Below are 24,862 nucleotides of genomic sequence, written 5' to 3'. Positions count from 1 at the left end.
AAATGGAGAAAAAAAATCAAGTTGCAAGGGAATGTATTAAATCTCTCTTGAATTATTTTATTGACATCTTAATGTTAAAAAGGGATATTATGGTTACCTGTGGTGAAATGTACATAGTAGAGGGAAGATTACCCCAACACTGTTTAAGCGCATAAGCAAATTGTGGACAGAGAAATGTTTAAGGGTGCAGTTATTACACCTGCAGAGTAATGTAATGAGACCATCAAACTTGAATAGTGCATATATATTTTGCATTTGCAAACCCCTGGTCAAAAAAATGGCAGACCTCAATTTTGTTCATTAATAATCATAAAATAAAAAAAAATTCTGAGGCCGGGAATTGTAATTAATCATTTAACATTTGGATATAAAAATATCAGTATTCCAATCTTAATTTAACAAATATACATTGCGTGCACTATTAAATAATTATTCAGTTAGTCTACATGCTACCCAGTAATTTTGCTTTTGGGAATAATGCTTTTGCTATACAATGTACAAGGAAATATTACATGTTGCTTTCATTGTTCATATACCAGCAACACAACTGACACTCTGCAACTGTAAAGACAACTTAAAACGCAAGAAAAAAAGTTTTGTTGTCCAGCTTCTTTAGGATCAGTCATGTTTATGTTCCAGCGGCAACAATAGGCATGCTTTAAGTCTCAAGTCTAAGAAATTATGCAGTTTTTGCCCTTGTGACCTTTCTTTTTCAGTTTGGTCCGTGATTCAAAAGGAGGTGTTAAAGCAGTCACGCGAGTTGGATAGTCCTCTGTATAATAATGAAAGCTTTGGGATCGGGGCTTAGGAATTGGCTGGCCAAGAAAGAACCCCTCCTCCTCAGACTCTGAAGATGAAGAGGAGCATGTCGAACACCAGTCGTCATCATCATCATCATCATCGCAAAAGTCTTGGAAGTGGTCTTTTCTCACCATGCCCTGCTGTGCAAAGTCTGATGTGGTTTGATGATAAGGGTGCTGACTGTGTGCCGAGTGATTTAGAAGAATACCATTCCTGGGTTCTGGTATGCTTGAGCCAATTACCTGAGGCACAACATGCAATTTACCCCGATTTTTGGAAGGCAGGTGCAAGGCATTTTCTGAACGTGTTTTCCGGCCCTGTCTGCGTTTGTGATGATGTCTGTTAGCAGGACGTCTCTGTGTTTCCTCCTCCATGTGGTAGGTCCGTCTGTGGGTCCTCTCACTCATTGGTGGTTGCCTTAAGCCTAGTCCGCCATAATATCCTCTATCCATAACATCATCAGAGAACTTCACTTGCTGAGGTCTGGATTGGGTCTGAGATTGAGACTTGGTCCTTCTCAGCACTGGAAGATGCAGAGGAGAGGGTAGTTCCTCTCCAAAATAAGGTGGAATTCTGTCCTCTTCTTCCCTGTCTTCTCTCCCTCCTTGTTCCAGTGTCTCATCACGGTCCAGCTCAGAGTTTAAACTCCTCAATGAATTAGCACTTCTGTGGAGCATTGAGGAGTTAAGTGTGCCCATGTTACTAATGTTATCACACTCTTCCATCTCTCTCTCCTGCTCTTTCATGTTTTGGAGGGAGTAGATCGTCGGTCTGTCTTCTCTCTCTCCATCCACTGAAGCTCCTGAGAAATTAAAGATATGAGTAATTGATTCATTTAAGAAGGGACAAGAAATGCATGACTCTGATAGAGACTGTTTGAAGATGTTCCTACCTGTAATATTTGAGAGAGCTAGAGAATCCATAGAATCTCCAATGTTGTGTTCTGCCTTCCGGAGTTCACTTGTAATGCACTCCAGTGAGTCTTCATACCATTGCCTAGGCTCAGACCAGAATCCAGGCACTGCTCCCTGATCCATCTCCAGCTCTTGAATCTTTCTAGCACTAGCTGGGCCAGGGTGACTACCATAGGCAGAGTCTCCAAGTCCATCCTGAGACTGGGCCCAATACATATCGGTGTGGTGCTTCTTACTTGACAAATTGTGGCCGCTGATCTTCATCTCTGGTTTGGTCCTGTTGGTCTCAGAGTCTTTCGTCATCCATGGCTCAGCTGACCTGGTGTCCTCCATGTGGATGACACCACGGTCTCCAAATTTCAGGAGCAGCTGAGTCATATAGTCCTCATGCTCAGCCCAATCTTCCACAGAGTCCTCAGGGGCTTCCTGTTCATCCCGGTCTCTCCAGTAGTTGTCCTCTGCCAAGTTGATTCTCTCCAACTGATTACACATAGTCTCTGTGTTGTCACCACAGAAACTAGAGGTCCTGCAATCTGTTGCGGAATAGAGTTTTGTCTGCTGGCACTGCTCTGTAGGGCGACTACTCTTGCCCATGCGTATGCTACGCCTAGATTCCCGTGATCTGGCGGACTGAAAGGCTGAATCTGAAGAGTCAGAAGCATGGACATCCTCACCTAGGCTACAGTCCTTAGAGCAGTAGATCCGGCCCTCTTTTGGAAGGAAGGGACAGCCCAGCAGGGAAGTTTTGCATTGGGCACAACAGAAGCATTTGTCAGTAGCATGCCAGTGTACACCCTCATATGTCATTTGAGCATGGTCGACACCTGAATAAAAGAAAATTTATAAAAGTGAGAAATGCAGTACTGTTTCAACCAGATAAACATACAACATAGGTGTCCAATCCTGCACCTGGAGGGCTATCTTCCTGCAGAGGTTTGCTCCAACTCTAATTAAACAAACTTGAACCGGCTAATCAAGGTCTTCAGAATTACTCGATACTTTCTAGCACAGGGGTTCCCAAATGTTTCTATTCCAGGACTCACCTATTCAAGTATAATCCATCTCAAAACTCACCGGAGGGATAAAAGACTTATGGTACATTATCAAAAATTATAATAACCCATAAAAATAGCAGCCTATGCCTATGTTGAAATAATGAGAAGAATAACTGAGTAGTTTCAGTCTGCTGCCTCAACTGATTTACACCGACATGGCAAAAGAAATGAAAAAAAAATGGGGTGCTCCAATAGTACTGTATTGTAGTACTGTACTAAATACAGAAATCAAGTATTTAATAAAAATAATTGTATTTTATAGTAAAACTGTAATGTTTCAATACTAAAATTTACATTTTAATTTCTTCATTTACAGACATTGACTAAACCATCAAGCTTTTATTTTGGCAGAAAACTACAGGGAGCCCTTAAAGTGTCATGTAACGTTGCAGCACTGGTCTTTCACACCTCAGACCTCAAAAGGACGCAAGAAATGGGCCTTTCGTGACATTTGAATTTCCATGTGTCTCATGCAGTCTCATGCAGAACACAGCACAGTGAGTGTGTGTGTGTGTGTGTGTGTGTGTCACTCATTCACTGAAGTGTAAATTTAGCCAAGTGACTTTGCACAACCCACCTTTTCCCACTCTGCGTCCCACAAATGGGTTGCAACCCATAGTTTGAAAACCCCTGTTCTAGCAGGTATGTTAGACTGGATTGGAGCTAAACTCTGCAAGAAAGTGGCCCTCCAGGTGCAGGTATGGACATTCCTGCCATACAAGTTCAGTTCTTACGGAGGTAACTCACCAATATTCTCCCCACAGGCCTCGCAGTACTCTGCATACAGGGACTCAAAGCATCCACAACAGAAAGGTCGGCCATCCTTCATGATGTATCTCTGTCCTCCTAAAATAGTCTCGCACTCAAAGCAAGAGAAATGTTTCATGTGCCAGTGACGTCCCTCAGCTTCAGTACACTCATCAGCAAAGATTATCTGTGAAGAGAGAACAATTTTGAAATTCTTCTTGGCCAATTCTTTCTTTGTGTATTGGCTCTTTAGAAAAGGATTTATATCCTCACCTCATCACAAGCTGAACACCGTGGCTTCAGAAGCTCTGCATGATGTCTACCACAGTAGATTTTGCCATTGTGGTAGAAATAGATTAGGTCTACCATAAGTTCATGACAGGTGGAGCAAGTAAAGCATGCTGGGTGCCAGCACAGGCTGGGGCCTGCTCGTGAAGCAAACACTGCCATCTCTCCACCCTTGATGTTCTCTTTGCACTGCAATTCAAAGTAAGATTTTATGAGAATCAAGGGCTGACATATGACTGCTTTAGTCATACAAAGTCATCTTACATTGTATTGGATCTTACTCTTCATATTTCTTTCTTTATAAGACTTTAAGTTTTAATTAAAATGGACCCCCATATCTGTTGAAATGGTCCTCTAAAGACCAACTGAGCATGGCCAAATGCATGATCATGAGTCTTTTTATAAGTACTTTTGCCAAAGTATTAATTTCACAGCTGCTTCCCATTATTACTACATGGCCGTTGGCCTTGGAAACAGGGGTGTTGAGTGTCCCGCAAATTTTTTCGGCAACGGAAACCAGAGACCCGAGATTAGCACTGCTCTGCAATGTCGTGTGTGGCAATTTGTGGTGAAGGAATACATCTGTTTTTCTGAGGTATTATGATGCTAGACTTTTTTGGTTTGTGTTTATAGTCTTCTCAACAGGAAACAACCCTCTGCACTGGCTCTCATGTGCTAACTCCAGCCCCTGAAGGAGATGGTCTTCGGCCAAAGACTGTGTGTTGTAATACTTAATCTTTTCCATGAATTTTCTCTGTGCTTTGGTTGCCTTTAGGCCATAATTGGACCATTTGCATGATTCCAAGTTGTCTGATTTGCCATGACAAGTCAACATTGCTTCCAAGGGAATGTAGCATGAAGCAGAAACCATCAAAGTAAACTTGATATGGCCAGAATTAATGGTCACAGAAACAACTACAGATCTTCCAAGTGTGGCAGTTAATCAAATGACCTTTAGGAGTTTGAATGTGGCCTCTTTTGTGCACTACCTTTAACTTTGTGGGAAAAAGAGCAGGAATATTTATACATACATGCTCACAAATGTGCTGCAGGGCTCTGGGAAGCAGTTTTGGGGTTCCCCTCCCGAGTGCCTCTTTTTTCCTCTGAATGCTGAACATGTGGAGTTCTCGTCTCTCCTCATCACTGAGGGACTGGCAGTATCGGATCTGTGTTGAAGCAAAGGTATAAAAAAAAAAATGTTTGTGTGCCTAAATGAAGAACAGATGAATAGCTGCAGTAAGTTTTATCAAAGGCTTGAAGCCAAAGTTGTTTCGATTTTCCCACTTTTCTGGGGCTAAGTTGAAAAGTACACAAATCAAAGAGTTTACAACAGACTTGTGGAACTCATACAAAATGACAAAAGACAAATAATTTGCTCTGTTGGGCCCTGCAGGGGGGTAAACAATGATGCCACACGTGAAGAGCTTTTTAGATCTGTAACCCACAGTCATGCCAGGAATTTGCTAAAGTAAACAGTTCCAGGTCTTACAGCAAGCACCATAAAACATTTTATTGCTGCTAGTGTAAAGGAGAAAGATGTCTCTCTGTGATGCATACCACTAAAACATCTTTATATGCAAACTCGAAAAGGATTTGTATGAACATTTATCTGCAAGATCATAAAGTCCTCTAGTAAAGCTGTTGTGTATTCTAGCAGCATAAATGTCTTCTCTGTCACTTTCATTGTTCTCTTTTTTCCCTCATACCTCATTGTCATGTGGTGGCAGCTGATAGAGTAGTTGTCTGATCCTGTGTTTTTCTCCAGGACTGTTGACATATGGCACCTTCTCCTCTGGCAGGCAAGAAAAGTAGATCTGAACCTGATGGGGAAAGAAGGCACACAGAGAGTGAGAGGATTAGGGTTTGCTTTCAACAGCTGAAAGCTGAAATGAGACACCAGCCTCAATTGGTGCTACATCATTCAACCTGTCATACAGGCTTCTCCCGATTGTCTCCCCCAACAAGGGGGAAGTGGGTATATCATTGACTGGGATAAAGCGTTTAAACAGTGGTGTCTGTCAGTGGCGACCCTGAAGAATATTTATGGGGCAGTACGTCTGCTGGAATGTTCCTTGTGTTTAAGTGTTACTATCTAGATGAAGGCAGATTGTTATTTCTGTAACTGTGGGGTTGGGTCTATATGGGATATGAGTGGGATTTGATATGGAGAGCTGTCATACAAATTGCCCTAAATTCTCAGGAATGTTTTTGCCTTCAAGTTACTTTTTTTTTTTTTAAGCTCATTGCAGTGCCTTTCACAGAACTGGGGGAAGAGCTTTCATGAGGATGTCAGGCCTCCCACTTTACGTTTTGAAAAACGAGGAGAAGGTGGGTGTTAGAAAAACACATTCAACTTCACTGCAGACCTTCTTTCACTCTAGTCCTACCTCCACCCTCGTTGGTTCTGTGTGTATTTGTGTATTGCCTTGTGTCAGGAAAGTGCCAGCTAGCCCCTCGGTACAGGCTCAGTTCTGTTTGCTTACTGCATACAGCAGGGCAAGAAAGTAGGTTATCTAAATGGCTGTTTTGTTGGGACTGGTGCTTGAACCAACACACTGAGGAGCATACCTTTGAGAGTGGAAATATGTTTAAAATGGAAAGACTTTACAATAAAGTTCTGTATGGTAACTTGATCTAATTCAGTAGTTAACTTGGAATAACAATGACTAAAATGTAATTTTGAAAACAAGGCTATTACTTTTAATGCCAGATCATCTCAGTAGTTTGTTTAAGCATTTGGCCATTAATGACTTCACTTTGTCATTAAGAGACTCCTTTCTTTGGGGAAATTAAATGCCTGCAACAGTTTGTGCACCGCAGGGAAGATTCAAACCAATTACCACATATTCTTGTTCCTCAACATGCCATTTCTTTTCTAAGGAAAATGCTTGACTTTTCAACATGTAAATATTTTCTCTCCCTAATTTTCCTAGTACTCACGTCAGTTCTCTGCCCTTTAAAAAATTTCGGCTACTTTCAGCTGGCTTTGTGCTGCCCATCAACACGCTGTCAGTCAGATATACTGTAGGTTGCATGTGTGCACAATATCAAGGTTGAGAGTGTCCAGTTTCCACTTAGAAAGCTTGCCAGACTTTGCACATGTCAAAGAATAGATTCATTAAGAGCTGTTGGCTCCCTGCAAGGTCATGTGTTGCTTTGTCTCAGGATAGATGAAACACTGAGGATGAATGCACTGCCTAAACCTCACGTACAAGCTCAGATCCTCTTGAAAATCTCATACCCAAGTGTGAAGGCAGCCATCAAACTTCAATAGCTTGACTGGCTGGTTTTATATCAAAAGCCTAAATTGGCTGAGAATCTGATTTAAAGACCCTTTCTGTAGAGTCAGAAAGGGAGAGACCGTTTCTTCCTGACTGGATGTCTGCAGATAATTAGAATTATAAACAATGTGATATGCTTTTTACTTGTTATGGCTGCCTGCCCTCAACTTTGATGAGAAATCTACACAAATAAGGAGATATGAGGCTCAAGGTTTACCTGCTCTGGTCGTAGTCCAGGAGGAACCCATGTGTACTCCTCCAAAGCGCATCCAGAGTCGTCATCAGAGGTTGAACTCCTCTGAAACCCAAGTGCCACTTTGGCTCCCCTTGAGTTCATGTCCGGTGCCCGAGTAATGGGCCAGATCCCTGATGTAGTTTCAAGACTCATCAGATGGGGGCACTGTTCAGATAATAAAAATAGGTATTAGTTTTTAAAGATTAAATTGGGTTATACCCAAAGTTTACAGCTGAATCTGTTTTATGAAATATGCATTATCCTTTGTGGAAGAATGTTCTCAGAACATCTTAAAATCAAGATGGTGAGCGACTTCCAGTGCTGCTACCCATTGTGGGGTTTCCTTTATCTATCTGGGCCTTCAGAGTTGCCAGATATTTAAAACGATGGGGATGTTGTGCTTTGAAATGTCAGAGTATTGCCTTTCAGGCCAAGACTTAAGCTTGCAGATAAGATGTCAATGTGTACATGAAGCAGGATTAAACACTCGTGGCTCTTTCTCCAGGCCTTCTTTATCTTGATGCTTAAGCACTTCAGAGTATTTTCTGTCAGATAAAATGCCTTTGGTCCCTAGGTGTTGAAAAGAACACTCCTACTTCAAATGTTTTGAATTGCAAATGAGTCCGTATAGTGTGTGAACGCCCTTGTTTGGGTTGAGGTTGGAGTTTGATGATCCCCCTCTCAGTTTGCCCCGAGTCACCGGGAAAGTCCTATGTACCCTTAGCCCATTATGTGATAGATTATGAATGTTTTATCTTAGGTCTTCATTGTCCAGTAAGTTTTATAAGTTTAGATGGTTTCTGATCTTGTGCATGTTGTAAGTTACCTGTTATTCTGCATATTTATACGATACGAAGCAAAGATAATAGATTTGCAATACGAAGATGCATCGATAGGGGTATCTTACAGATAACACTTTTCCCTGTTCTCTCAATGGGAAATGTAATTTGGATTGCCTCAATCACAATCCAGCTCACCTTCTATGACCCCAGTCAAATGCAAATTAACTTCTCACAATAGTGTCCAGTAACCTTTCACCACAATTACCACACCTGAATGGGAATGAACGATCAGATACGGCCATGCAGCACTATATATGGCTCCTTCAAACTAAGCAATGAGTAAAAGAGTAGACTAGGATTTTATGATTATATATTTGTGTTTGTGTGTGATTAAATTTATATAGCCTACATCAAACCCTTGGAACTTTCTCTGCCAGCTTTCTTAAAAAAATTCTTGCAGTGTAGGAAATGCCTGCTGTGGCTTCCAGGGCCAACATACACAAGCACTCACGTTACACCTTGTCACTCTCTGGCACCGACACAATGTGTGTCTTTGTGGCAAAAACAAAAACAGAACTTTCTACCCTGCCCTGTTTTCAAAGAAACATGCATAGGAGGAAAGTACATTTGAAGAGAGGTCATTTTTAAAAAGTCACAACGGTAGAGAAATATAAACACACTCCAGATGTACGCCACTGATCTGACGGGCACCTCAGACAGGGGAGTGAGCGCTGACCGGGTTTTACCGTGTCAAATATGAAACACTTATAAAATAAACAAAGACTGGTGTCAGGATTAACTGAGGTTTGGATTACAACCATTCCACCTGAGGCTAAGATTCAACAAGCCTGGGCTTCACAGTGCCTCTGTTGTCAGGTCTGGGATATAAAATTGATGATGTGCAACATGCATTTAATCTTTCAAATATTGTTTTATATTTATTGCTTCATGTATTCTTGGCCACCAAGCTAAAAACCACTGTAGCTCAATTATACCTGCATGTAACCAAAAGAGGAGACCCAAGGTCTAGCTAGGACCAAGGAGCAGGACCGGAGCACACACGTTTTAAGTGATTTTTATTGGTGCAAAACGACTAACGTTTCGACGCCCATGCGTCTTCTTCAGAGTCAAACAGTCAATGGCAATGATGTACAGTGTACAATGACTGTACAATGCCATTGACTGTTAGACTTTCCTTTCCCATAAATTCAGCAAAGTTCAAAGAAAATGGAAATTAATCTGCAGTATTAAAAAGGGTAACTGCATTTTGATAATGTAAAAAAATCATCCCAAATTTCCCTGAATTTTACAGTTCCGACTAGCTACCTATGAATTATTGAATCTCAGAGCTGTCCACCAAAATTAATCTTAACATCAGATGTAAATGGGGCCTGATATATTCCAAGTGCACTTGTCATCCTCTTTCACATCCCATTTTTTTACCATTTTTTATGCCAAAACTGCATATGATCATAACATGTTATTTTAACTGCTGCTTTCTGTCTGTCATCAAATACTTCTCACCCAATCAGTCTTATTGTGTGACTGTATGTACTGCAAAGTCTAGAGTTTCATATTTACAGTATGAGACTAGTTTAGACTTGATTGCATTTCGAGAAGCATCTTACCTGTGTGTAATGCATCCTGCAGCACTCAGGAAAAGCCTCCAGTTAGTGCAAGTTGCAGAGGAACAGTCCAACAAGCATGTCTACCAGGTAAATTCCATCTAAATTCCCCTGAAAATTTGTAGCTTAGATAGTCGGTGAGAATTCAGTTGTGTCCTGTGTTTCTCAAAACGCTGAAATGAATGTATCGATGTGTGTGCCAAGTAGCATGTCTCCTTGTAGTCAGAGCCAGCCCCGGGACAGCCCCCTTCACATTTAAGCCCTCCCCCTATACTTCAAACTGAAATCCACCCCCACCCCAAACAACCTTCATCCACATTCCTGCTGTAAGAGAGCTGTCCACATCCCACAACAAACTCTCTTCAATCCACAGAGCCATTTGTTTAGTCCCTAAGCATTCAAAGTCAAGTACATCCTGGAGGAGTTCATTTGGCATTGAATGTTGCATCAAGTGCTTGTTGTTTTCCACCAATGGCCAAGAGTTCCTGTTATTTTAGCTACATTTGGCATGTCAAGGAAGAATGGAGTGTGCTCAGGAAATATGTTAACCTCACAGAATCAGAAATTGGAATGGTATAATGAATCATATAACATTACCTGCATTTCAAGTAAGCATTTGTTACAATAATTTATGCATTTGTGTCCAGAATTGAGGCGTTCATCCTCACATCGTTCCAAACCTGAATGGCTATCTTTCTTCTGTAGAACACAAAAGAAGATATTTTGAAGAATATTTTTGTAGGCCTACTTACAATGAAAGTCACTGGGTCCAACACAACATTAGACCCCATTTACTTACAACAACATTTTTCAAATTCTAATTTTTTTGTGTTCTGCAGAAGAAAGTAAGTCATAAAGGTTTGGAATGACATGAGGATGAGTAAATGATCAAATAATTTCAATTTTAGTGTGACCAATTCTGGCTCCTTAACTGTTCTTTTAGTATTTTTTTTTAATAAATTCATAATAATTTTATTAATACTGACAAAACCAATAATCTAAATGTAACTACGTTTTTACATTTAGTTTTTGCAGTTATTTGTGTTTGATTCACTAAAAAGAACTGACTCAGGGTTATTCTTTAGGGAATCAGACTGCACTGGTTGCTCTGTATTTAGTTAATTCACTAAAAAGAATCAATTCAGAATCATTTGTTCTCATATTAGACATAAACGGTAATGCGGGTTGGTTCCCAACCCTACTTGTGAGTCACTTCTCACAAGTTCCAAGGCATTTCCATAAGCTCAATATCCCCCTCCTCTTCATTCCTTCAGACTGAGCTCAGTGTGTTGACAGTGACTATGGCCCCAATGGCCATCTCTCACCTCCACACTTCAGTTGAATACAATGACCTTATTGTGTTGATTCCTTTCCAAATCTGGAATCTCACAAAGGAAAAACCACTGAGAAGTCGTCTTCTCTCAAGAAGCTTTAAGAATAATGGTTAACAAGTATAATCAATAAGTTTTAGGGTTGTATTTATTCTCATAATGCTAACATCTAACCATTTTAAGGATTGCAGCATAAGCTCCAAGATGCCACTGTGGCTAAGCATCTTGTGATAAATGTGCTGTTTTTGCTTGCAAAACACAAAAGCTGGACCATCTTCACATGCATCTTTGTTTGGTCATAGCTACTTCATCAAGATCCAGTTGAAATGCCACATTAAGCCTGTGTGAAATTGCTGAACAATTGCCAAATCATCCCAGTTAAATTTCAAGTCACCGTGAAGAACTTGAGCATCTTCCAAATGTGAGAGGTCGTTTTAGACAGCAAGATAAGATAGCAATGAGAGAACAAACAAACCAAGATGGATTCCTCTTTGGTTTTTGGCAAAAACTATGAAGAACCACTTACCTATCAAGATAACCTTTGTTAGAAACCCTTTTCCCTGCTTAAGATGTTTATCAGGAACACCACTGAAATGGCAGAAAATGCCATGGCGATTCTTAGCAAAAGCGAAATATAAAACCGGGTGAAGAACTGGGTAATAACCTTGTTTATCTAAAGAAATGACACATTACTGCAACTGTTTGTCCAGATGTAGACAGAAAGAAACCGCAATTAGCAGACAATGTTCCCATCATTTCCTGGAGCAGGTTCTTCAATGTGTTTGTAGTGTATGTGAAGGATGGGAGAGCACAACCCTTCCTGCTTCCTTAGAAAGCTTAAGTTGCTGTCTATTACCCCAAAACCCTGCACAGTTACCTCTGTGCTATCTTAAAGGAAAGGGAAGCTACTTGCGAAACACGATGTTCACATCCTCCTCTTCCTATTGTAAAATGGCCCGACCATCCCCTGGCAAGCCATTATAAGCGATAACGCATATTTCACCTCATTGCCACACCAATTGACAAGTGTTTAAGAATGGATGCTGCCCTGCTGCATTCACATGTCAGTGCTACCTAACTAATGACACTTTTTTTCAGTGACCCATGACCCCCGCACACACCCTGCTCCCTCTGCTCATCTCTCCAAGTCTTTAGATTCGCTCTTTCCTTCCCATGTTAATGACAAGGCATCAAACTAATGGAACATGGCACAATTGCTCACACGCAGCTGCTCCAATTACTGCAAAAACCAACATTTGTAAGCACATAAGGTCATGTTTGTGTAAAAATAAAGTGTTGAATGCCAAGCTAGGGTTTTTGGATTAAACAATAATCTCTTTTCTCTGCATTCAGGCTTTGATCATTCATTTTTGATAACCTGTTTTTTCTTATTTATTTATTTTTATCGCTGCCTCTGTAGGATGGTGATTGCACTATTGATTTGATAACGACCGAATCAGAGTGTCTCACGGCGTCTTTGTTTTAATTCACACTGTCAGGACAACACATCAGAGTGTCTCTGATGTAGGACAGTTTACACCTGACAACTGCAGTCAGTCTCTCGAATGCCACTTTAGATCAGTCATTGTAATTTTAGTAACACTGAAGATTACGAAGGAGGAAGCGATGACGCATCGAATGCTCTTTCAGGGCAAAGCTGAGAATTGACTCAGACTCGCTCTGACATATTTTCCCTGTCTGAGCATTTTTGCCATGTACTTGCATTATGACGAACAGAAATGTAGTCAGTTGTGTAAAATGATGATTTTAAGATCAAGCAGATGCCTCTGCCAAATGGTTAATTTAGCAATGGGATGAACACTTACTAACATCTGTTTTTAAACATTTAGGGTGAACATCACATACTGTCATTAATATTCATTATGCAAGTGGCCTGGTTACGCATGGTTTGTGCGCTAAATTGCTGAAAGAAAGTAAAGGAGAAAAGATGTGAGCAACAAATAAGAAAGTTCGACTTCAGCCAAAAATATACATTTTTATATTATTCGTTTTTTCAACAATGATTTAGGGATTATTATTTTAGCTTGTATACCCTTTTGGTAGCACTTTACTTAAAGCCCTTATGTATAATGCATTATAAAGGTATTCATAATGTATGTTAATATGCATTGTATCTTTTCATAAAGTTAAGTTACATAAACCAAAGTTAAAATGCATTATAATATTTGCTGTTTCTGAAATTGTTTTTGTCATCTGTTTCAGTTCATTACACGTTCTAAAGGTGTGTTCAATGATTAGATAAGAATAATAATATATTATAACTGTTGTTACAATTATTCATGAGGCCATACAGTGCATTATAAGGCATAATTAATGCATTAAAAATCGTTTTATAAAGCAGTATATAAAGGCTTTAAGTAAAGTGTTACCAATTTTTTTTACCAAGATTTTCCATAATTCCAATATTATTTAAAAAAGATTTGAATTAATAAAAAGATTTTTAGTATGAAAATGTGGAAAGTTTTTATGCCTTCCAATGGTATCTCGTATCAGTTCAACTATGGCATAGGTATTTAAAACCACATTCAGGTCATTTCTGCGCTCCGTCTCTGTGCACGTTGAAACTAGATAGGTATACATTCACTTCCTTGACAAACTTATGTGCTATTTAGGTGGTCTAAAACATTGCAAAAACCTGGCAGTAAGGCAGGTTAAAATCATTTACAAAAGAATCAGCAAAAAATTATCTCAGATAATCCGTAAAACATAGTCACAAAACTTAATCCTAAGCATCTCCATTTCAAACGTTCATTGATATCTCCAATGGCTGTCCTCGCCATTTTCTACACAGTGCAGATCAACAAGCATTTACTTTCCCTCCAATCACAAAGTCCTAATTCACACCCATTATCAGCCCATTCACATTTAGCACACTGAACTGACTCCTGAAGTCTGAATTTGAATTGACTTGATTCACACCTTTAAACTGCTTTACAGACATTGAAGTCTGCTTAAAGTGATTAAAGTCTCACCATTGCTGCCAGTCAAAGACTCGCATCCATCAGCAATGCTTTAGCAAGTGCTTTTCTCACTGCTCTGTTAATATTCAGAGTCACGGAAGAGTAAAAAGACACAAGCTGGTGTGAGATATAGGGCCATAAAAGAAAACGGCAAACTTATGTGTGCCAAAACTTTATAGCACGGCAATAAATATTTGCAAGACACCTTCACGAGGTTGTGAAGCCTAATAAAAAGGCGTCAGTCGTGTTCCTGAATAGATTTTAAGTGAAAAGAAGGTCAGATTAGCCGGCATTACAGACACGCTATAATGTGTAGAGACACATTGTGTGATAAAGAGCTTTTTTTTTTTTAAAGGACTTCACACAAGCTCATTTAAAACCTTTAGAAATCAGCCACCATTTCAAACAATTAACAAGTACATAAAGGTCTCAGAATAAAAAAAAACATTGCCTTCCTATGCTAATCCCATGGGGATTTATAGCGTATTGTTACATAAGCCAGTATTGATAGTTCTCATGCCGTAGTACAGTAAAAACAACATTATTCAAGATGATTGCCACATAAATTATATGTATTGCACTAGACTGAAAAGAACGAGTCCTCTGGGCTAAAAAGATAGATTGTGTCCTCTTGTGGATGAATGAACATGTCCATTCAGTTTGGAAATCCTGACCTGAACCTTTGTTGACTGTAAAATACTGTAATTAAGACTTTAAAATACTGTAATTGCATTTAGGTGTGACTGCATTATAAAAGTATACAGTATAATGTGGAGAAGATTATAGTAATGATGATATATGCAGAGCGTGTCTTCTCATCTACAGGGATCCAGCTGCGTGTGTGCATGCATTTAGTTCATAATGGACCTTGTTTTATTACTGGCCTCTGCGCCCTATCCTGCCTGCCTAATTTGATATTGTTAACTGATACATTCCACTTTAAAAAAGGAGAGGTCACGCTAACCTCTCCAGACACAGGTGGGCTTACCTGCAGAAGATATACACATAAGTTCAACAATGACATAAAAGGCATGCACAAAACCATCAATTTTGTTTTATTGTTTGCTACAATAATACCCAGGTCTCATTTAATAAAAAAAAACAGTTTGCTTTGAAGTTATATAATATTTTTTGCATAAAGATAATTTAGCTTATTTTTAAGATTATAAAGATTTTTTGCCTCATGACACCATATGGATTGAGATATCAGTCTGGACTGTTAAAAAAAAGTTGCTGCCATACATTTTTAAGTACAATCAACTTGGTTGTTTGTCATTTCAACTTAAATTATATTAAACTGACTTAAAAATCTGTTGAATCTTGAATAACTCATTAACTTATTTTAACGAGTTAAAGCAATGTAAAAAGGTCATAAATTATTGATCAAATATTTTTTTACAGTGTAAGGTTCACACAGGGAGATTTTGATGGGAATGCGATTGAGAAATGACATGTGCAAGTGTGAAAGAAATATAAGACCAAATCAAATCGACTGCATAGAAGGCGTGCGTGCAATGGCCACCAGGGCTTGTGTCTGACAGCCAGCAATTTTTAATTTGTAAATGTATAATATGTTGTACATATGTGCATTCATTACTAGTAATGAGAAGACATTTTTAAAGTCCTGAAACCACAAAATCATGTATAATTAGAGGTGGTCTAAAAAATGTCTTGAGGGCCTCATGTAGAGAGCTGAAGACCACCCAGCCCAACTACAACCCTCCTCAAACTCGACCGGGTTTCCACTGAGCGCAACGGCCCCTTACCTCTACATCTCCTAATTACAATCATTTGCCTCATACCAAACGAACACAGAACATCTGCTCCTAATGCTGCTGACTGCGATTATTAAAGAGAATTTACTCCCAGGTCGACACACAGAGGAAGCACAACAGACAGGAATCACAAGGAGAGGTACAAGTCCGTGCGATTTGTTTTTATTAGCGAGGATACACTGCAACATGTTGAAGCAATGAGCCTGATATGTTTTGCTAGTTCATTAGTCTGTTTTTCCTGGCTCAGGATCCTGGCATGCCGTTTAACCAGGTGCTGATGAAGAGATCATTGACTTAATGTGGTTGACGAACCTCACAGTCTTACGTCAGTTTACACTCATGTGGCTGTAACAAAAACAGCGAAGCAAATCTAGCTAATGTTGGGAGATTTGCAGGCTCTGCCTCTAAGTAAACAACTTTTGTTAATGAGTTTTAATGATCACTTCAGTCACTCGATCTTTTGGCTAGTCATCTATACTACAAAATAGTATTACTTTCACAAATCGCAACGCTCAGCTGTGGTCTTGTTTTACAGTTATAATAACAGCCAAATTTTTAATAGAATGGTCCGACCTCACAATTAAAGGAGCCAATGTCTGTTTACGTTTGAATGTGTGTTAGTTTGACAAACCTGAAAAATGCTAATTTTTGCAAGTTTTGTGCAGATTTGAAATGAGTTATTAAATACAAACAGTTTTAAAAATGTTGGTCTTTACTCGAATAGATAAGAGCTGTACTTGCATAACTGGAAGTAGGGGCATTTCCAAGATGGCTGCCGAGTGAACTGACTTTGAATTAAGTCATAATTTTTAAACAAATGCATAGCTTTTGCCGTATACTTTGACTGTGTAGCATTTTATTTTAGTTTACATTATGCCATTTGTCACACAGAATGGCTTAAAGTTGGCTTCAAATTTTTTATCAAAATGTCATAACTTGATGTTGGTGAGCTGACAGACTTTTCTCTGGTGATATATGCAGGACTTCTCCAATCATGTTGTCGGCTTAAAACCTGCCTTTTTCTTACAATTTACTGCAAGCTTACATTTCGATCCGCCTCCATCTAATTTCTCAGCGTGATGCCATATAGAAGATAGTAGTATCTTATAGATAGTAGATAGACCTTAGTATTTTGAAAGTCTAAAGAACCCTTTTCCACCTATAAAGAGACTTTTGTGGAATGGAAAGTTTCGATAAATGTTAAAGGTTCTTCATGGAACCATAGATGCCAGTAAACAACCTTTATTTTAAGAGTGTACGGAGGAAAAGATCTGTCACTACTTCAGTTGTATCATGACGTTAAATCTCAAATGGCATTTGTGGTCCTAAAATCTTAAATTGAACCAAGAGTATCCATTATGTTCATCTGCTGAAGTTAGCTATTCTGCTATTTTTGGCACATTTGGTCAAGTGTTAGAAAGCGATATGGGGACGTAGCGGAGGCCACCTACACACCACTTTGAGAGTGCCAAACACAGACCTAAGTCATCCTGATGATAAATTGTGCAACTGTGAATGTTATCTTGCATCATCCCCATTTGGAAGGTAATTACTCCTCTCTCAGCAGGGAAATGCAAGCCAGAAAACCGAATAGGGGAGAATGCAACCGTGATGACACTAGACCCCCAGGGCAGGTTGATTGTTTGGGCTAAAAACACACATACGCTGTTATACAATCCAGTCTGTTTCACATAATCCATCAACTGGTAGTAACATGACAAGCCTGGTGCTAATCACCAACCCTACTTTTTGACCAACAAGACTGTACTTTACTTTCACTGCAAGGCTATTTATACCTGTTAGAATAGTGCCGCATTGGGGTGGCAGTGATGATATGTAATTCAACACCATAGGATGATATAGTAATCCTCACATAATGCCTGTCTGTGTCAGGGGCCCCTCTGACAAAATAATGCTATTCTGTTCCTTAAACCTGGGCTGAAGCTTTACTTCCTCCATAGCCTAATCTTTTTTGTGGGCATGTAGTTATTGTAAAGAGATACGCCACATCTTTGGTGCTGCAAAGACACTGATATCATAATTTGTTCTACTTTGGTCTGTATATCGTCATCTTATTTATGATATGTTGTGAGATCTGTTTAAATGAATATGCAGAGAGAGAGAGAGAGAAATACATTTAAGCTCATTAGGCATTGAAGATATGGTTCATGGGAGTACAATGCATAATGGTCTTCATCAAGTCTCTCTGAGGAGCAACAAGTGTTATTGAAAGGTAAAGCCCTCTGTCTCCAAACAGATGTCAGTGGCCCTTTGGGGTATTCTGGGTTTCTCAGAGAAGTAAACAGCACACATGCGCACACATAAGTTACAGTGTGAATTTCAGCAGCTTCATGGCATGAAAACCATGAAGCAGAAAGGATGAGACTCCAAAACAAGCCTTTGCATGTTGCATTTCACAGCTGAATGTGTTTAGATAATGAATCTTGTCCTGACGTTTTTCTTTTCATAGAAAAGCAAACGGTCTGGTTTCCGGGGTTCATTCATAGCACACAGGATGATTCTTTACAACTTGTTACTTATGCTAGCTATTAAACCCCCATACCTTTACTAGCCAAACAAGCACACAATAAAATCTCTGTTTGGTTGCAGTGTGCTGGAAAGCCCCAAGCATTCATTAGTAAACCACAGAAAATTTATGAGCATGTCTTCCATCCCACGCTATGCGGAAAAAGCCATTACAGTATCTCAACGTTGAAATGTTTATCTTTTGTTTTTGATGTTCAAATACTTATAGGCGTCGCTGCATATTAAGTAAGTTGTTCATACACTCTTTGTTTCTCTACACCTTTTGACCAATGAAATTCCTTGATTTTTCCAATTGCTCAAAATTGCTTCCACTTATTAGATAATGGTTTTAATGATTTGTTTTTGCATTCAGAACACTATGCAATATGAAATGATAGGATGGACAGTAATGGCAAATGTTGCAGTCAAATTTGAATTCATGTCACCCATGTTTACACCATGGCTGAATGTATCGGAGCACATAGCCATGGCTCTGATAGAATATTTCACCTATTTTATTTTAGTAAGGAAGAATATTCTGAGATCAAGAGACATCAAATGTGCATGAGAGAGAAGGAAAGGTAAAAAAAAAGAAGTTTACATGTACTTAAAAAGGCATGTCCTGATTGAATCAGCATTGGCTTTTTAAGGCCTGGAAATGTGACCATTCACATGAGAGTAATCAGAGGAGGAATTAAGCGGGAAATCCATTTGCGCACACACCACGAAATCTGCATTTGAAATATCACACAGAACTGCTCTTGTAGTTGTGATGTAAATGTATATTTAATCACAACGCAAATCGGTTATCATGCCGGCGGAAGCATTGATCTATGCTACTTCTCAATCCAAACAACTGTAATTCAGGCAACATGCCGCCTTTCAGCTGTCAGGATCATCTCCTCAGCAGTTGAGATGCCCTTATCTCCATGCTGTCAGAAGCGGCTGGCTGCTGATCGTCTGCCGTACATGTTTACCTTGTCTCATCCTCACACTCTGATTATAAGGCAACTGCCGGCAACCGTCTGTCTGACTGAGCCAAATCATTACCTGCCTTTAATCTCCTGCTCTGATACGGCTTGTTGTGGGTAATTACTGCGGTGCCAAATCAACTTGCTCTCACTTGCATTTACAAAAAACTAAACAAGAAGGAAGAAAAATGATCAAATAAATTACACTTATCTATTGGCTTTGCAAAAGATTGACTTGTTCTTACCTCATACTCATAGCCCAATTTTTGTCTCTTCCCTTGTGTATTCCTTCAAGTTGGATTGTGCCGATTTGACGTTTTAATATAGACCCGCTGTTCCCCAACACGTGGATGTGATACATGAAGAACCCGTGAATATGATGTGGTTTCATGAGTGAGCCAAGGCCAGACATTTGTGTTTCATTTTCAGGCACCGAATAATTAGAAACAACTCAAGCATCTCCCACAGTGAGCCAGACAAGTGCATTGACCTACAAGCTGTCAGTCATGGCGGGTAATTTCCATTTTCTCAGTTTTTATGCGCTCACATTTGATCAACTTTCCGTAGCTTACAATAGGGTTTGTGCTGTTTGCAACACTACTGTTCAATAGTTTGGGGTCGGTAGTTTTATAAAATAAAATAGTTTTTTAATTTTTTTAAGGTGGCATTTATTTGATCAAAAATACAGTAAAAACTAATATTGTGAAATATTATTGCAATTTAAAATAATTGTTTTAATATATTTTAAAATGTGAGAAGCCATTACTTATCCTTCAGAAATCATTAATATGCTGATTTGCTGCTCAAGAAACATCAATGCTGAAAACAGTTGTGCTGCTGTTTTTGTGGAAACCACAATGCATTTTTTTCAGGATTCTTTGACGAATGGAAAGAATTGACTTGAATCAGAGTAGACTTGTACATTGTTACAAAATAATTATTTCACCTTTGATTGATTTAATGTTGATTTTTTTTTTTTTTCTTAAAAAAGAAAGAAAAAGAAAAACCTTGACTGACCCCAAACTTTTGATCGGTAGTATATATATATATATATAATAGAAAACAATTATGTCAGAGTCATGACTTGGCAATGAGCACCATGTCCTCCTACTTTTTGAGCTGTGGTGCTTATGGGTGATCCAAGTTTAAATTTGGCTTGCGTGATTTGCTAATAATTTCCCACTCTCTTTGTTTACTGTCGATATGATTAAGCTGGCACCAAAGACCAAAATCGCATCATATATATTAAATCAAACAGCTACTAGCATTGACTTGCATTGCTTTAGACTATTTGGCTTCACTGGGATGTTGTTCTCGTTGCTATCTGAGGAAATATCTGTTGTCTAAAGTTGCTAGTTTAAATACCAGCTGGCCTGTATCAGGACCTGACTGTTTGACTCTTTCAGCTCAACTAAAGAGAAGCTTGTCTCTGTCCCCCTCTCCATGCTTGGCAGCATTCACAGGCCGGGCAACAGAAGAGATAGAAAGCTGCCAAATGTGTTTGAGGTGTGGGGTGATTTGCATAGGTGAGCACACGTCAGGGCCTCCCAGCATAAACAGGGCACTGTGAACCTCCTCTGCTCACCGCTAGTAAATCAACACAGATACATATACAAGCACTCCTCAGAGCATATCCTGTGGGCTGGGATCTGGGGTTAGAATCATTCCTTCTGTCGTTCTAGTAGCTACACTCACACACACAGACTTGTTCTCACACAAATATCCCTCTATTTCACATACTAGACAAATTTATTTATCATATAAATTCCAAACACGGCTCTAGCTTAACTAACCCAAACTTTAAAAGTTTAAATAATGCTGCTTTTGTTTTGTTTATTTCCAAAACATGCAATTTTACAAACATTTACAGGATTTTCCTATCTTTAACCACATGGAAATTCACATATCCACTCACTGTCTAAATTGTTTATGGCTTTTTCTCAATACAATCCTGATTTCTTGTACTCGTTTTGACAACAACTTCAAACACATCTGAGAGATATTTAGACCAACCCATGAGGACACACTACATCACACTCTAGTACCGTCAGCTGAATCCGAGCTTCACATGTGGTCGTAATGGTTCATCAATTAACCGAGTCTTTACATAACAAACTCAGATCCCTGTTCGGTGCCACATTTGGAAATCTGCCACTTCCATTTAAGTCACCTGAGAAGCCCCAGGGGTCTAGTTTAACTGGTTTGTCATTCACTCCCAGATGGAGTCTCTTTTAAAATACCAGGCACTGCTTTAAAAAGACCTAATTCTGGCATTTTACTCACTGTTATGTGAGTTATACAACTGTTATGACAGTTTAAAAAAAAAAAGAAGAGATTTTTACATGTGACAAAAATGTACTTTCATCATTAATTTTCGTTGATGCAATGCTGTCATTCTGCCTATCACTCACACACCATGCAGCATGAGGGTGATTAGCCTAAATGAGTTTTTATTTTCGGGTTAAACATTCCTATAGGATAAAATATATCTGGGGTGCACTAGGTTTATGAAATTGATAATTTTGTTTTAATAAGTTAGCCAATAAATGTTGTAAATAATGTTTTTTCTTCGTAACTGTTGCTGAGCAACGGTTTTTGAACAACGGACACTAGGACATCGTCACTCAGGCCAAATCTGCACAAGCAGAGCAACCGCTAGGGGACACCACACCAACACCTAATGTAGGCCTAACGTTACAGCAAACTCGCTCACGTTCAAAAAAATAAGATACAGACGGATATTATGGGGTTTAAGAGTATATTTTATCAAAATAATGCTCTTACGAAAGGTGTAGTAAAACTATGTGCGTCATTCAGGCAAATTCGCGCTCAAACAAATCTTTCAACAGAGAACCGCGAAGGTAAAGTCTCTTTTGCCTTATATGGAAATGGTCCCCAACGGCTAGTATTTAACAACTAACAGCATTCTTTTCTTTTTATTATGGAAAAGGTGAGTCTCTGGGTCATGGATTCGTGAGCTACAGGTCAGGAGACAAACGGCACCCTGATTGACAGGAAAGAGAGACACTTTAATGCCGGTAGTGACCTGAGTGACAAGGAACAGCTGAGTGTGTGTACACACACATCTGGAGACACGCAGGGCTTCACACTATAGACATCCATATGCTGTAACCCACCGAGCGTCTTTACGCACTAGTTGGTAGGTAAAGTGCTGTGTTACTACAGTTTAAGTTATGTTACACACGTCCATGAGTTCCTTATCACATAATTGCAATTAACGTTAACGTTACATCCAGATTTATTTGTGTTCATTCAGTCAGACGGGCGTTTTTAAAGCGACCATGGGTCAGTGGCTCATATTTTCTCTCTAACCTTACATTTATTTTGTTAGGCAATACAAATAAATAGGCTACATATTTTTAAATATCATGCATACAAAAATGTTTTCAATTTCTGAATTCTGAATGAAAATGATTTTTTTTTTTTTTTTTTGTGCCTATTATTTATTTATTTATTTATTTAAAAGTGAAGCAACTTTGGTTTGCCAGACAATATTAATACTTTAAAAACAAAGTCAGGTCAGTGTAAAACCAACATGCAGAGAGCCTATTTGTATTAGTGTGGGGAAAATACATAAAACAGAGCGGGCCACTTTAGATCCCCGTAATTGTGTGAAAATGTCAAATTGTTATTTTTAAATAACGCTTCTTTAAAACCATCATGAATAAAACGATTACATTTTTGAAGAACCTAACTTAAATATTTAGCATTTTCATCATTATCTTTTTATTTTTCACTGACCCACACGCGCACACAAAGTTCGTATAGCTATTAGTTCACGCATTAGTTCCCATTTATTCCCTAGCATACGCATCTGAAAAAAGATTGTTTCTGATTTTTCCGTGTTTTTGCACGTTATAATACTAGAAATCGATATTTACGACCCCGTAACATTTTAAACAAAACAAATCAACCTATTTTAAGGGCATACAGAATGCACAAGCATACTTACGGGGACGAAATGTGCTGATTTATTCCGTTGCTGTTAGAAAATATTCACAACTGGTGTCATTTGCTCGAGTCCAGATGACAGAAAGTAAACAGTGGTCTTTGTAGAGGACGTGGAGCTGTTCAGTATCCAAATAGCGCAAACCAACGGGTCAGCATAGTGGAGACGCAGAAAGCGAGTTTGAATCCCAGCTGCGATGAGTAAACATGCAGTATGCAGTCAGTTAAAGAGCCAGTGTGTTCAGTGCGCTGAAATGACATGAGCGATACTCTGCGCTGATTGGCTGAGACGCGCGGCCCAACCAATCCTTCCACACACTCACATTCTTGCTTCTCCTCTCTCTTACTGTGGGGTCCAAAATAAATTAAACATCATCGGACGAATGAATGCGCTTTGATTGGTGCGATATATAGGCGAAATCCGAATCTTAACCCGTTCACATATAATCTAATTATGTTCTAGGGACACTAAAATATGCTTTATTTGTACTATAAATAGGCTACATCCATAAATGATCATAAATAAAAATCTCTTTGACAATATTTTAATAGTTGTTTCTAAAGTCCATTTATACAATACACTTTAGTTTTTAACAGTAGCAACACCTAATTTTATGTATTTTAAGAAAAATGACAAGAATATTTTATACTATAAATAGAGTAAGAGCTGGAATTAAACATTTATTTTGCTTTAAAAATTCCCTATAGGTTCACTTTACTTTAAGATTTGTGCAGTGATACAGTTCTTGATGTTTTGTATTGTTATTCCATATTTATTTATCGAGAAAGCAACATTTTGTCTGTTGCATTTCCCCCAAAAATGACAATAGTCCACAAACAAAAAGCATCAGTAGCTCTCAAATATCATGTGCACCTGTGTATATTCAAATGTCAACACGCACCGCACCAGTACTGATTTCAATGACAAGACATGCGTGAACCAATAACACTTCATGTCATTGGCATCAAACCTGATGCGACAAGTCTTGAAGCACCATATTTTCAGGGCAAAAAACACCCCAGTTCTTTGGCACTGTGAATGTCTGAGAAAAATAGGGAGGCAGGGAGAGAGATTTACTGCACTCTTGAGGCTCCCCGAAGTGAAGTGGCTCGCTCAAGGGCACTTACCCTCCACCCTATACCGTGTTTGATTGAAGATTTAAAATAAGTGACAGATCTTTGATTCATATCAATCAAATAGTTATTGCACATCAATAATTCCTGACTCAAAGTGCAATTAGTTCAATGCATTAACTGGAATGTTGACAGGTTAATGCTACCCCAGCTGAGTTTCTTCAGCTAACAGTCTCGTCTGTCCTGTCCATCAGTACCTTGTTACTGTGTGTGTTTGCGCTGAGACGTTCACTTTACAGCTTTAGAGTACAGAAACATCACTTTTCTGACACCTTGACAGAACCGGCTCCGCAGCTCTTGACAGCAGACGGCCTGGGCCCCTGACCTAATTCACAGGGCTGCCCCCAACACACATACACAATGACAACAGAAACCCCTTTCTACCATACATTTTAATCTCAGAGGCTTATCTCCCCTATTCATCTTAACTCTGCACACTGACACACA

The 24,862-nt window shown here is 39.1% G+C and overlaps 2 protein-coding genes across 3 annotated transcripts in view; one reads left to right on the top strand and one right to left on the bottom strand.

The window, feature by feature from the left end:
* Positions 1 to 32: 32 nt before the first annotated feature.
* On the bottom strand, positions 33 to 23,515 carry prickle1b (prickle homolog 1b). Of its 2 annotated transcripts, none has more exons than XM_084111819.1 (8): positions 23,286 to 23,515; positions 7,304 to 7,486; positions 5,512 to 5,625; positions 4,837 to 4,971; positions 3,791 to 3,994; positions 3,518 to 3,704; positions 1,694 to 2,539; positions 33 to 1,603 (listed from the first exon to the last, which is right to left on the bottom strand). In XM_084111819.1, the coding sequence occupies exons 2-8, from the start codon at positions 7,472 to 7,474 to the stop codon at positions 672 to 674; spliced, it is 2,589 nt and encodes an 862-aa protein (XP_083967945.1). In that variant the 5' UTR covers positions 7,475 to 7,486; positions 23,286 to 23,515; the 3' UTR covers positions 33 to 671. The 2 variants fall into 2 exon arrangements, with proteins under 2 accessions (XP_083967945.1, XP_083967944.1); XM_084111818.1 differs by lacking the exon at positions 23,286 to 23,515 and adding an exon at positions 9,732 to 10,128.
* LOC311081318 (uncharacterized protein) overlaps positions 22,045 to 24,862 on the top strand; it is a 67,781-nt gene continuing 64,963 nt past the window's right edge. The window contains exons 1-2 of the mRNA XM_084111830.1: positions 22,045 to 22,173; positions 22,263 to 22,472. The gene's annotated coding sequence lies outside the window, so the exon portion shown is untranslated. The remainder of the gene's footprint in view (positions 22,174 to 22,262; positions 22,473 to 24,862) is intronic.

This window comes from Abramis brama (assembly GCF_963993115.1).
Source record: "Abramis brama genome assembly, chromosome: 4".
NCBI lineage: Eukaryota > Metazoa > Chordata > Actinopteri > Cypriniformes > Leuciscidae > Abramis > Abramis brama.
This window is presented reverse-complemented; position numbering and strand designations above follow the sequence as displayed.

Excerpts from the sequence above, each read along its gene's own strand:
- prickle1b (XM_084111818.1), bottom strand. Across the intron at positions 2,540-3,517 it reads GGCCTGTGGGGAGAATATTG|GTGTCGACCATGCTCAAATG; the intron begins GTGAGTTACCTC and ends TCTTTTATTCAG. Across the intron at positions 1,604-1,693 it reads AGCTCTCTCAAATATTACAG|GAGCTTCAGTGGATGGAGAG; the intron begins GTAGGAACATCT and ends TTAATTTCTCAG.